At 45.4% G+C, this 14021-nt stretch overlaps 1 protein-coding gene across 1 annotated transcript; it reads right to left on the reverse strand.

Moving 5' to 3' along the window:
• Positions 1-8589: 8589 nt before the first annotated feature.
• LOC124677482 (probable xyloglucan endotransglucosylase/hydrolase protein 32) lies at positions 8590-10367 on the reverse strand. Its single transcript, XM_047213468.1, has 3 exons — positions 10082-10367; positions 9601-9701; positions 8590-9494 (listed from the first exon to the last, which is right to left on the reverse strand). The coding sequence occupies exons 1-3, from the start codon at positions 10284-10286 to the stop codon at positions 8919-8921; spliced, it is 882 nt and encodes a 293-aa protein (XP_047069424.1). The 5' UTR covers positions 10287-10367; the 3' UTR covers positions 8590-8918.
• Between the last annotated feature and the right edge of the window lie 3654 nt (positions 10368-14021).

The raw sequence follows: 14021 nt of genomic DNA on the forward strand, positions 1-14021 counted from the left end.
TAGTATTGCTGCACCGGTTCATCCTTGTGTTTGTTTCAAATAACCTTGCTAGCCTAAACCTTGTATCGAGAGGGAATACTTCTCATGCATCCAAAATCCTAGAGCCAACCACTATGCCATTTGTGTCCACCATACCTACCTACTACATGGTATTTCTCCGCCATTCCAAAGTAAATTGCTTGAGTGCTACCTTTAAAAATTTCCATTCTTTACCTTTGCAATATATAGCTTATGGGACAAATAGCTTAAAAACTATTGTGGTATTGAATATGTACTTATGCACTTTATCTCTTATTAAGTTGCTTGTTGTGCGATAACCATGCTTCTGGGGACGCCATCAACTACTCTTTGTTGAATATCATGTGAGTTGCTATGCATGTCCGTCTTGTCCGAAGTAAGAGAGATCTACCACTTTAATGGTTAGAGCATGCATATTGTTAGAGAAGAACATTGGGCCGCTAACTAAAGCCATGAATCATGGTGGAAGTTTCAGTTTTGGACATATATCCTCAATCTCATATGAGAACACTAATTGTTGCTACATGCTTATGCATTAAAGAGGAGTCCATTATCTGTTGCCCATGTTGTCCCGGTATGGATGTCTAAGTTGAGAATAATCAAAAGCGAGAAATCCAAAATGCGAGCTTTCTCCTTAGACCTTTGTACAGGCGGCATGGAGGTACCCCTTTGTGACACTTGGTTAAAACATGTGTATTGCGATGATCCGGTAGTCCAAGCTAATTAGGACAAGGTGCGGGCACTATTGGTATACTATGCATGAGGCTTGCAACTTGTAAGATATAATTTACATGATACATATGCTTTATTACTACCGTTGACAAAATTGTTTCTTGTTTTCAAAATAAAAGCTCTAGCACAAATATAGCAATCGATGCTTTCCTCTGCGAAGGACCTTTCTTTTACTTTTATTGTTGAGTCAGTTCACCTATTTCTCTCCACCTCAAGAAGCAAACACTTGTGTGAACTGTGCATTGATTCCTACATACTTGCATATTGCACTTGTTATATTACTCTATATTGACAAATATCCATGAGATATACATGTTATAAGTTGAAAGCAACCGCTGAAACTTAATCTTCCTTTGTGTTGCTTCAATACCTTTACTTTGATTTATTGCTTTATGAGTTAACTCTTATGCAAGACTTATTGATGCTTGTCTTTAAGTGCTATTCATGAAAAGTCTTTGCTTTATGATTCACTTGTTTACTCATGTCATTACCATTGTTTTGATCGCTGCATTCATTACATATGTTTACAATAGTATGATCAAGGTTATGATGGCATGTCACTCCAGAAATTATCTTTGTTATCGTTTACCTGCTCGGGACGAGCAGAACTAAGCTTGGGGATGCTGATACGTCTCCGACGTATCGATAATTTCTTATGTTCCATGCCACATTATTGATGATATCTACATGTTTTATACACATTATATGTCGTATTTATGCATTTTCCGGCACTAACCTATTAACAAGATGCCGAAGAGCCGATTGTTGTTTTCTGCTGTTTTTGGTTTCAGAAATCCTACAAAGGAAATATTCTCGGAATTGGACGAAATCAACGCCCAGGGTCCTATTTTTGCACGAAGCTTCCAGAAGACCGAGGGGGAAAGGAAGTGGGGCCACGAGGCGCCGACACACTAGGGCGGCGCGGCCTGGCCCCTGGCCGCGCCGGCCTATTGTGTGGGGCCCTCTTGTGGCCCCCCGCGTTGCCCTTCCGCCTACTTAAAGCCTTCGTCGCGAAACCCCCAGTACATAGACCCACGATACGGAAAACCTTACTGAGACGTCGCCGCCGCCAATCCCATCTCGGGGGATTCTGGAGATCGCCTCCGGCACCCTGCCGGAGAGGGGAATCATCTCCCGGAGGACTCTTCACCGCCATGGTCGCCTCCGGAGTGATGAGTGAGTAGTTCACCCCTAGACTATGGGTCCATAGCAGTAGCTAGATGGTTGTCTTCTCCTCATGTGCTTCATTGTCGGATCTTGTGAGCTGCCTAACATGATCAAGATCATCTATCCGTAATTCTATATGTTGTGTTTGTCGGGATCCGATGGATAGAGAATACTATGTTATGTTGATTATCAATCTATTACCTATGTGTTGTTTATGATCTTGCATGCTCTCCGTTATTAGTAGAGGCTCGGCCAAGTTTTTGCTCTTAACTCCAAGAGGGAGTATTTATACTCGATAGTGGGTTCATGCCTCCATTAAATGCGGGACGAGTGACGGAAAGTTCTAAGGTTGTGGATGTGCTGTTGCCACTAGGGATAAAACATTGATGCTATGTCCGAGGATGTAGTTATTGATTACATTACGCACCATACTTAATGCAATTGTCCGTTGTTTTGCAACTTAATACTGGAAGGGGTTCGGATGATAACCTCGAAGGTGGACTTTTTAGGCATAGATGCATGCTTGGATAGCGGTCTATGTACTTTGTCGTAATGCCCAATTAAATCTCACAATACTCATCATATCATGTATGTGCATTGTCATGCTCTCTTTATTTGTCAATTGCCCGACTGTAATTTGTTCACCCAACATGCTATCTTATGGGAGAGACACCTCTAGTGAACTGTGGACCCCGGTCCATTCCTTTACATCTGAAATACAAATCTGCTGCAATACTTGTTCTTTACTTGTTCTCTCGCAAACAATCATCATCCACACTATACATCTAATCCTTTGTTACAGACAAGCCGGTGAGATTGACAACCTCATTGTTTCATTGGGGCAAAGTACTTTGGTTGTGTTGTGCGGGTTCCACATTGGCGCCGGAATCTCCGGTGTTGCGCCGCACTACATCCCGCCGCCATCAACCTTCAACGTGCTTCTTGGCTCCTCCTGGTTCGATAAACCTTGGTTTCTTTCTGAGGGAAAACTTGCTGCTGTGTGCATCATACCTTCCTCTTGGGGTTCCCAACGAACGTGTGAGTTACACGCCATCACTGTGCTTGATCAACCGACGCGGTGGCATCAACAATGGCGCAGGAATGCAGCTTGGAGAAGATGAGCTTAGGAAGTTGTGGGGCGCATGAGGAGGTTTTGCAGAGAAGAGCAGGAGAACGGCGCGAGCGGAAGTGCTCGAGGAAGAAGAAGGAGATCTTATATAGAGGTGCGGTGAAGCGGCGGACCGTTGGATGGCAAAAGTGTGTGGCAGATGATAACCACGTGGAAACAAGGGTAAAAAGGTAATAGTTACGGTACGTGTGCCAGGAAAAGCGGAGGGCGTGTGTCCCCCACCTACACAACGTGTCAAGATAATGGATAATTTGGGCCCGCAAGGCAGCGGGAGAAAACTTCTCGCGATTTTCGGACTCGTAATCATGGCTATCGTCAGCAATAACGTCACCTTGGCAGACAGAAAAATTCGACTCAACAGTTACATAAAAAGGCGACATGAAAAAATATTGGAGAGCCTTTGATCAAATACAAGTTTTTGATCAAATGCTCGGGGGCTACTTTGAAAAAGGAAAAGATCAAGAAAGACAAAATAGAAATGGCGTGAGCCTATGATCAAATACAAATATTTGTTCATAGCCTCGGGGGCTACTCCCATCGGGAGCGCTATTCGCGCACCCGAGAAATTATAAAACTTCGGGAGAGAAAGAAAATATAGTGGCATAGGGCGTGGAGCCTACAACCAAGCACAAGTCCTTGGCTGTAGCCTCGGGGGCTACTCCCATCGAGAACGTTGTTCGCGTGCCCGATGAAATTATAAAAAAAGAAAGAAAGAATGAAAAGAAGAAGGATAGAAGAGCAAAAAGAGTATATTTCGAGTTATAAATAACTCTGCATATACTCCCATCGGGAGAGCAATATAAGTCATCTTTGACTCAATAAAATGTGCCATTCCAACAGCCGAATAAGCACTCAACAATATATTCTCAGAACACCAAAATTGCGATCAATTTCTGAATGCCGCAAAACTTTGCGAAGGTAAGACCCCAGATCCGTTCTGTGAGGCGTGGCGCCGTCTCTGACGTCGGTTTGCTACTTTTATCCGTATCAACAGATACGAAGAAAAATCCTAACGGACGCGTTAGGTACCCGATAAATATGACCGGGACTCGACGGAATGGTAAGACCTCAAGCGGCACCTGTCGAAGTTTACACCAAGTATCCCGAGATCATGTCCAGGGACGTGATTTTGAAGTAGGTTTTTGCGGATTGCCACTAGAGCGAGTTAACTAGTACCCGATCCGTCGGATGAACTAGCCCCAACTACCATTATCCCCGTACAATATAGAAATTTATGTGAAGAAATATAGAAAAGTTGTAGGTTGTCGAGTAAAAATAAACAAGTGGAGATTTTCCCCGACTCTACGATTCAAGCAAAATCTCGGGGCTACCGACATAGGCATCCCCAATGGGCCTGCCGAAGATAGTACCCGGGGTTTATCGAAGGCCCACTACCCGAAGAATAAGAAGATTCGGAAGCCCAAGATATTGTTAAGGAAAGCTAGAGTTGTAATAGGAAGCATTATTTGTAATCTTGCGGGAGGAGTTAGAAACCTTCCCGGACTCTGTAACTTGTGTAATACGAATCCCTCGGCTCCACCTCCTATAAAAATGGGAGTCAAGGGACAAAGAAAGCATCGAATCATTGTTTCTCAAACCCTAGTTTCATAATCGTCGAGTACTTTTCGGCTGAAACCTTCGAGATCTACTTGCCCTCTACTTCCAACTAAACCCTAGTCTACAACTCGTAGGCATTGATAAGTTAATACCTTGTCACCTAGCTAGCATCACTAGCCCATTTAAACCATCAGAAACTAACCTTTTCTTCATAAAACAAATTTTAGTGTCATTCATTTGCATGATTCCCTACTGTGAAGGATTCTATTTATTTAAAACCAACCATTTTTATATCCAACTGTGAGGGCAACCAGTAGCAGTAGCATGTGCTACTGAGATCACATCAAACCACAAGGAAGCCCACATCAAAAGAACCAGTCATCATAACCTTGCAAGAGATTCAGACTCGGGATTTATGTCCGACAAAAATTGGTAATAAAATTAAATTCATTTAATTGAACTGAATCATCACCAATACATAGTTCATCAATTAATGGTTCCAGTAACCATCCATACACCAGTAAGCATCCATAATTCAGTTAGTGATAGGAACAACATCAAATGATCAAGCTCACAACATCATGTCACTGCTAATGAAGCAGGCTTGCACATGACACTCTACTGGAAACAAAGCTCCAATAAAGAAAGCATGGCTAAAAATGGAGTCAAGAATTCAACTCTTGTGCTAACCCATTGCAACCTAGCACAAATGATAATGCATTACCCAGTGCCTAGAACAAGTTATTTGCAAAGAACCAGTACCATATGCAAGCTCAACTAAATTAGACAGCTCTACTGAGCAGTAGATGGAGGATTCAAGGAACCAAACTAAGCCATAGAATGAGGAGAACACTTGAACAAGCTCAAGTTATTTTCTGGACCAACTAGAATACTAAAATGTATAGGTACTGTAAGGAATTTATGGCGTATGACTTAACCAGAGAGGAGAGCTCGCAACAACAGTTGAGCAGGGCATTCCCGTATGATCTATTGATCATAAGGGAGCAAGAGGAGCAAGACAGGTAACCAGAGAGGCAGAGAGAGGAGAAGAAGAGGAGAAAGGGGGACTTACATACGCCTAGGAGCAGAGGCCACGGCATGTTGGGGCAGTGCCCATGCGGTCGTGGCAGCTGCAAGCCCAGGGATGACGCCAGCGTTACGCCGGCGAGCTTCACCACCACAGCAGCCACAAGAGGGCTGGGGATGGTGGCACAAGGGGCACAGCGGCACCACCTGCGCCAAGCCATGCCCCAGGAACACCAGCACGTCAACGACCGTCACCATCTCACCCAAGAGCAGCAGATCGACGAAGTTTGTCGTGGGTACTGGAACCCTAGTTACAGGTAGGGTCGCGTGCGAGTGAAGGAGGCGACGAGCGTCAGGTCGACACGGATAGGAAGAAGCGGTGTGGTGAGGAGCGTCGATTGGTACCCGCGGCGATGCCTAGAACCAATGGAGGCGGCCGGAGCGAGTAGGCGACACCGACGGCGATAGGAGTCGCTAGGAGAGTCGCGAGAGAGGTTAGGGTTAGGGTTCGGCGGGAGAGGGAGAGAAAGAGAGGAGAGTGGCGACCGACGCGGTCGGCTTGGGCCGGACTGGTCTGGTTCAACCGTTGGTTGACCCGAGTAGTGGGGCCAGGGCCATTTCTATCCTTTTACATTCATTTTTAATTCTTTAAACTTCAAAAATTGCAAATAGCCCCTAAATGAACTCTAAAAATTCAATAAAAATAAGAATAATGTATTAAAAATATTCCTTAACCAAAATATAACTTAAAGTAAAATATCCAATATAATTTTGGTTAAAATATTTCAATAAAATTTTAATACAAAGTTTAAATATTTAAATAGAAGTATTTTCTTGGAAATAACATCAAGGAAACTTTAAATATTTTGTATCTCAAATATTTTCAAAAACTAATTCTTTTATCTCAAATATTTTCTTTTTATATATAAAGAAATTCCTTGTTGGATTATTAAATCATCAAAAATCACTAGTAAAGGTTTTTTTAATCAAATAAACCTCAGAATTAACACTAACACTGCGGGAAAGGGGTTCAACCAAAATAAATCCACCAAGCATCCAACATTTGAATCTTTATAACATTGTCCTTACTGGACAATGATGCTTCTTTTCAGAACCCGAGGTTCAGGTTCCATCCAAACCCTCGAACTGCACTATCTCGCAGTCTCCAGGAAAGTTCACCCCTTGCTCATGCCACGTTGATTACTTTCTATCATTTTACTTGCAAAGCAATGTATACTTATCACTCTTGCATTGAAAATGAAATGTTACTTTTCCAATTATGAATATGACTATATGGTGGGCAATGGAACCATGGTATGTGTTGATGGTGGAGGTTCCATTGCAAGGGTTCTATACATCTAGGACTAATCACGAATGACGTCTAGTGATTCTAGCGTCATACATATCGCGTTAACCATAAGATTTATAATGGCTCTGGGGAAGTCAGCTGTATATTCTTCCTTCTGCATATCAACGGACTTGATAGAGCCTGGTTGTGTGTTGGTGAGCCCTCATTAGTTTGGGATGGACTTAATCTCCCCATCTGTGTCGATGAAGGGCGCTCTACCGTCTATGATGGATTGTCCATAGAATATCGGGGGTAAAGCCGTATGAACGAGAGATGTCTACATGGGATATGTGTATGGATAAAAGGGTGGGTATGCAGGGTCGCGGAGAAGGCAGTGACTAGCTTGGTTCTTATACTGGGCCTCACACCAAGGAGTGTTTTCCGGAAGGTACGCCCGGTTGGCAACAAGGATAAGTTCTCTTATGGGAAAAGTAACGCACCTCTGCAGAATGTATCAAATTGTGGCTTGTCACTCCCTGTTCTGGAAAGGGAAATACGAACACGGCAGGAAAGGAACTCTCTGAAGTTATGGTAAACCTGTGAAAACTGGCGGGCATAGTTTTCGGAATAAAATAAATCTTTTGAAGAAATGTTTGCAAGACATGCATTGACCTGAGATCTTCTGATCAATGGTCGTAGCTAGTGCATCAAACACCTTTTCTTTTGAACTTGTTGAGTACCCATGTACTTACCTTTCCTTCTAAACCCTTGCTAGGCTGTGAGAGCTAAGAGGAGGCCCGGACCAGAGCACCTGAAGGCGAATACGACTTGGTCTACGAGGAGCTAGACTTGTCCGGAGGTGTCAAAGGAGTGGACTATGGGATAGTCTACGGACCGAAGAAGTGGAGGCGGAGGAGTAGTGTCATGCAGGAGGCATAGTTGAGCCGAGCAACGTAGTGGCTTGCCTAAATAAGTTGTTGAGCTCTCAGTATGTCTACTTTAATAGTTTATGAGTTGTAAAAGCACTTTGAACCAAGTTTGAGTCTTAGTGGTGTTCTTATTGGGATTGTGAGAATATCGAGATGTTTGTGAATATGTGGTTTGTACTCCCTCCGTTCACAAATAAGTGTACGTGCGGGGTTTTCAAGATACATTATGAAGTGAAGTAAAAATGCATTAGGAAGATGCATCTCCCCTCTTTAATTAGTTCACCTCCAATGAGCTAAGTGCTTGTAAAAAATAAGGAGAACATATGCTCAATATTATTGAGTTTGATTTCCGTTCGATGAGAGAGAAGCAATTCAAATGCATTGAGAATATAGGAGTACACTCTTTTGTGGACAAAGTTTAGGGCTAGATGTCCACTTATTTGTGGACGGAGGAAGTATGTAATAATAATGTGTGATGTTTAACACCTGCAATGTTTCTGTTGTACCACTCCAAGGGATGTGATATTTGTGAAGAAACCTCTTCATAAGTATCATATCAAGTACTTGTATACTATAACATGCAGTGATATGTTGAGTCATCGCAAAAAGGAACAACAAGCAAACATAAAGAAGAACAAGACACGCCCGCTTGACGCATTTCGTGTCTAGAGTCAACTTTTCCGAACTGAGGTTGTAGTGGAGTACCATAGATACAACAAGTGTATTAATCATAAACAGTGACATAGTACATATGAGTATTAGAGAACAATCTTGTATTACAATGGGCATGCATGAATCATGCTCCTTAATTTGCCCCTTTGGGGCAATATGCATGTGAAACGAAAAGTGGCTAGAGAAAACACAAGGAAAACTCAAGAGATGGAAAGACACGAGAGCCTTTTTGGCAATATGCCAAGGAGCAACACGCCTCAACCACCGGCCTAGCTAGACAAGCAGCAGGCAGCAGCGGTAGGGCAGCCACACACACTCGTATGAAGTATGATGCGGTGCATAGACGACAGCAACCACCATTCACGGGCGGCCCGGCACTGATGAGTGATGAGCGAGGTAGCTAGCACTCGGGCGTGAGCGAGCGGTCCCGCCGGAAGTCCTGGCAGTAGTAGTAGACCATGTGGCGCTGCTGCGCCCACCGCATCGCTGTGTATTGCTGCCTCGTGAGCCCCGCGCCGGCGGGGGACGCCTTCACCGGACGGCACGAGGACGGCGCCGTCGCCCCGCAGCCGGCGACGACGAAGCGGTCGAAGTGCGCCACGAAAGGCTGGTAGCGGTAGTCGGCGCGGTGCCTGCCGTCGTCGGTGGCCCAGTCGGAGGCGTCCCAGATGGAGCCGTAGACCCACATGGGGCGGTCCGGGAAGGTGAGCTCCGTCTTGCGCTCGTAGCGGCGCACGGGCACGTCGTCGACGAAGAAGGTGATGGCGTCCGGGTTCCAGAGGATGGCGTAGGTGTGGAAGCCCGCCGTGGGGTCGAACCAGAGGTGGAACCGCATCTCCCGGCCCACGATCCGGCCGTCGCCGCTGCCGCGCACGTACACGTTGGTCTGCAGCGTGTAGGGCTCCCCCGGGATGGTGCCCAGGAACTCCATGTCGATCTCGTCGTGGAAGCCCGGGTGCGCCTCGTTGTTTGACAGCTACATAGATGGACGATACAGTTCAAATTAGTGTCAAACACGAAGGCATTGCCAGATTTAAGTGTACTTTGGTGAATAATGTACACATTCTTGTAGTGGTGCTTACGTAGAAGGCCGTGTTGGTGCCGGCGGTGTAGCCGGCGGGGAGCTTAATGCGGGTGGAGAAGTAGCCATTCCGGTATGCATGCTTCGACTTGAACCCACTCCCTGTGCGCGTCACCACACATGATTAACCATGACGGAATTAATGGATATAAATTCACACGATCGAGTAATAGTACTAGTCTAATCAATTAGGAGCAAATGCAGAGGTTGAAACGAGATAATTTATTACTATATCTTCCACTACTAATCAAGAACATTTTCTGACTCGTGGGCCCTATACGCACTGTTGTTTCGAATATAACTGCACACGCCGACGATTCAACGTGGCGCTAGTGATGTCCCTTTCGCTAGAACACAAGTCCGAGCAGTGACACGTAGTACGTGTGTCGGTGACACTGTCAGCAAAAAATAGTGCCAAAATATGCATGCATGCACCTAACTAGATAATTTCAAAGAAAAATACAGTGACTAACTGCACGTACCTGAGGTCCTGTCGAGCCAGATGGTGAGGGCGGAGTGGTCGCCGGAGAGCGTCTGGTGCTGCGGGCCCCACTTGTTGCTGTACGGGCGGTTGAACGCCACCGGCCTGAACCTCGAGCTCGGGTAGAAGCCGGGAGAAGGCTGCGCGTCGGAGGTGGACGCCGCCATTGCCAGGACCAGCAGCGCCAGGGCCGGCAGCAACGCCATTGTTGCTCCGCTAAGCTAAGCTAGCTAGATGCTCTCTCTGAGAGAGGGCCGGGGAGGAGATCGAGAGTACACTTGGTAGCTAAGCGAGCTGCTCTGAGAGTGTATGTCCTCCAAGTGAGAATATATATAGAAGGCAGAGAAAGTGATGGATCGGATGGGGGCCAATCGCAACAGGGGGTTGGGCAGTGAAGCTGTATGAGTAAATGAGAAATGCAAATGGGAGGTCGATGGAAGTTGAGCAAGGGAAGCCCCCATGTATGTACCCACCGCACACCTTTTCTGTTCTCACCTGCTGGCTGGCGATGCTGCCTTGGCAAGTTCCAAGTGCCTAGAGCCAAAGTAGCTTGTAAGTTTGTACCGCAGGGCCACTATTCTTTCTTCTTCAACCGACAAGGCTACCTAGCTGTAGTAGGAGTAAGAGTTAAGAATGGCAAGCTAGTTACGACCAGGTAGATCTTCAGTGCTAAGCGTAGTACTCCTAAGTCACATAACTTAGCTAGCTGTTCTACCACCTTTAATGTACTTGCATTTCCTTGAGTAGAGGTGCACCACATAACTTCGAGATGCTACTTTTTTTAAGCTTTCACCGTGGGGAGAGAATCCGCACCTGAATATATCGCACCAAAAGAGCATTACAAGACCATGATCATGTCCATTCTTGTGGGTTGACATAGGTCTGGATACATAAGTTTGTTATAGCACAAAAAGAATAAGGGGCGGCAAAAAACTTGAACAACACCATGAGGCCACGACCACCATCAGCAGGAGACAACACAATGCACTAGATTGAGGAGTGCCACTGGATGCCATCAAAAGGTATCATAATGCCGAGATCTTGCAAATGCATCGCCACTTCGCGATATTAATTTGTTGTACTATAAATTGTGTAATTACTCTGTTCTTTTCTGCTTCCAAATGTGGGTGAGCTGAAGCTACCCATTCTGATGTGTTCTGCACGCTTGCATGTGGAATAGGTGAACAGAGGGACAGCGCTGCTGCAATAATTGAAAACACGGCTTCTCGAGAGCGCAGTAATTCTTTTGCTCGTCGATCAATCATCATGCATACGGGCCAGGGAATAGCGAGTGTCGGCATCACCGGAAGGAGTAGCTAGCTTTTAGAGTGTGAGTGTGTGTGGCCTCAAAGCACATGGATACCATGTTAGGACTACGCTTGTCGCTCTTGGGCCCGGTACGTGAATTGCTCACTAGCTAATTGCGTAATTCATGCAAAACAATCAAGTCAAACGCAGAGCAGACAACATCACATAGTAGTATATTAGAATCCACACAAAAAAACATCACATATATTGGCAGAAACGGCAGTTTAACACTTATATTAGATACATAAGATGTTGCTCCCTCCGTCGGGGTTTAGTTCAAATTTGAACTAAAATCTCGACACGCATCATGGATAGTAGGGAGTATTAGTTATTATAACCAATATACCCACATCTTATATTATGGGATGAAGTGATGCTACACAAAAGTTTTGTTCGGAATAACACCACAATTCGTGAAGCTCCCTGCTGCAAAAATCATAGAGGTTGATTATCACTTTGTGAGTGGACGTGTTGCACAAAAGCTATTTCAAATCAAGTTTATCGTCTATGAAGACGAGCATGTATATATCTTCACTAACCCATTGCAGTTACCCGCATTTGAGATTTGCTGGCCCAATCTTAACCTACTGAACACTACATGACGGGGTTAGAATTGAGGGAAAATATTAGACAATATATTGTAGCCTTCTAAACTAACTGTATTAGTTAGATCCTTGTATTTTATACCATTGTACACCATATAAATATAACAGGGAGGCTACCCCTTCGATCGGGTAGTACCGATCTCTCCAAAAAACTTAAGTATCTAATACAGTACATCTTATGGGACGGTGTTGATACAACACAAGAGTGTAGTTCAAATTACAGTACCATCATCGGCGAAGCTCCTGGGTGCCAAATGCACATGATAAATAGGTGAACAATTGTTTTTTTTTCTCTAAAAAAATGCATTCCCTCCTCAGAAAGACACTCTGGCGCCACAGCGGGTACACTTATATAATAATTCATGGAATCTCACGTACGTACGTATGTGTTCCTTGTGGTGGACGTCAGCGAGTTGCAACAACCACTCTGCATTTGGGGGTGTACGGCAGGCCAGCCACACACCCATTTACAGGTCCATCTCGCAATGAATACCCAATATGTATGTTGCACTCGAGGATACGCAAGAGACATCCCACATGGAGATGTGCGTCGTCGTTACGTACGTGGCCTATCGGAGGAGCAATACAGCACAAGATCAACTAAATCCAAGTGGAAACTAGATCCAATACTCTAACAAATGCGCGGCTCCACTTGCAGATTATAGAAAAATCTCTATAGTGAGTGTGACTTGTAGCAGTATGTATGAATGTATGGACTATACGAGGCCAAGTCCAACATTTCCGCGGATTAATCAACAATCTTTCCTCCTTCCCAAGGGCCTCGTGGCCATCACATGCACAAGTGCCTGGCTTAATTTGAAGTTGCCTGAGCTGAGAGCCCCTTTGAAACCTCATAAAGAAATATATACTCAGATAAATGTAGGCTAGAAAAAACACATCCTCTCCCACGTTGCTCCCTCGAGCGACGGGTGGGGGGGGGGGGGCGGGGACCTAGCCGACGCGCTGAGGCGGTAGCATCGTGCGTGTTGGATGACAGAGTGGTGCGCTTCGCGGCGGTGGGGTCTAGGAAGGTGGTGGCGGCCCAATCCAGATCGGCTATGCCGCAGTTCCGGGCAGGCTCAAGCGGTAGGGCTTGGCAGGGGTGGCGCGATACAAGGTGATCTGGGTTCTGCAGTGAGATGCAGGGACGACCATGGTGTTGCAGCGTTGCGGTCAAGCCTGACGGGCCCTTGCGTTCGGTCGGCGATCGCTTCTCGCAATGGAGGGTTGTTCCCCTTCGATTGGTTGTACGCGGCTAGAGATCAGGGGCGGACCCATGTATAGGTGAGTGGGGGCATAGGCCCCCACTCAACTTTTTCAAATCCTTTAGAATTTGTTCGTACTTGGGTGAAAAATGTTTAAATTGTGTGAATCTATGCTTTATGTGCCCCCAGTCAAATGTTTTGCCCCCGCTCAGAATTCTTTCTGTGTCTGCCCTTGCTAGAGATCAATGCATTCAGGGGTGTCGTAACCCTATTGGGGACGCCATTGTGGGTACCTTCCCCACAATATGGCTCCAAGTGAAAACCCTTGAGCGTTCGGTCTCAATGATGGGGGCGCGCTGCATCGTCACCTTCCTAGGAATGTTGTCGTTGACGTCCGGTTCCCCTCAGTCATGTCTGCTACCGGTGACAAGCTTGTTCTTCTTGTTTTTTTTGTTGTTGATCTTTATTCTGCTTTGTAAGGGGATCTTCTCATCAGTTTATATCGGTTCGGTTGTTGTGTGGCTTTATTTATAAAGAGATACGAAAGCCTGTTTCAAGGAGATAAATGTTGACTAAGTCAGAATGGACTTAGTATATGCTTTGTTCTCTAGAATAGGAGCCCCATCAGAGTAGAAAAATGTGTGCTTTCCGTCGCCTTATGTTGATTGTTGGAGCACAAGCTTGTCGAGATTATTGCCTGAAATTGAGCGTCTTGTGTTTGCACATATGCTTTCCATGCCTGCATGCATGTGAGGTGTGTTCTTGTTTGATGACCATGGAGGCATGGATCGATCGCTTTCATACTGTTCCCTGACGCGTGCCA

Source organism: Lolium rigidum, chromosome 7 (genome assembly GCF_022539505.1).
Source record: "Lolium rigidum isolate FL_2022 chromosome 7, APGP_CSIRO_Lrig_0.1, whole genome shotgun sequence".
Lineage (NCBI taxonomy): Eukaryota > Viridiplantae > Streptophyta > Magnoliopsida > Poales > Poaceae > Lolium > Lolium rigidum.

What these genes read in the sequence shown, in the direction of transcription:
- LOC124677482 (XM_047213468.1), bottom strand. Translation starts at nt 10,286, where the DNA reads ATGGCGTTGCTGCCGGCCCTGGCGCTGCTGGTCCTGGCAATGGCGGCG. An exon ending in CTGGCTCGACAGGACCTCAG is followed by an intron (nt 9,702 to 10,081) that starts GTACGTGCAGTT and finishes TGACGCGCACAG; the next exon opens with GGAGTGGGTTCAAGTCGAAG. An exon ending in GCACCAACACGGCCTTCTAC is followed by an intron (nt 9,495 to 9,600) that starts GTAAGCACCACT and finishes CCATCTATGTAG; the next exon opens with CTGTCAAACAACGAGGCGCA.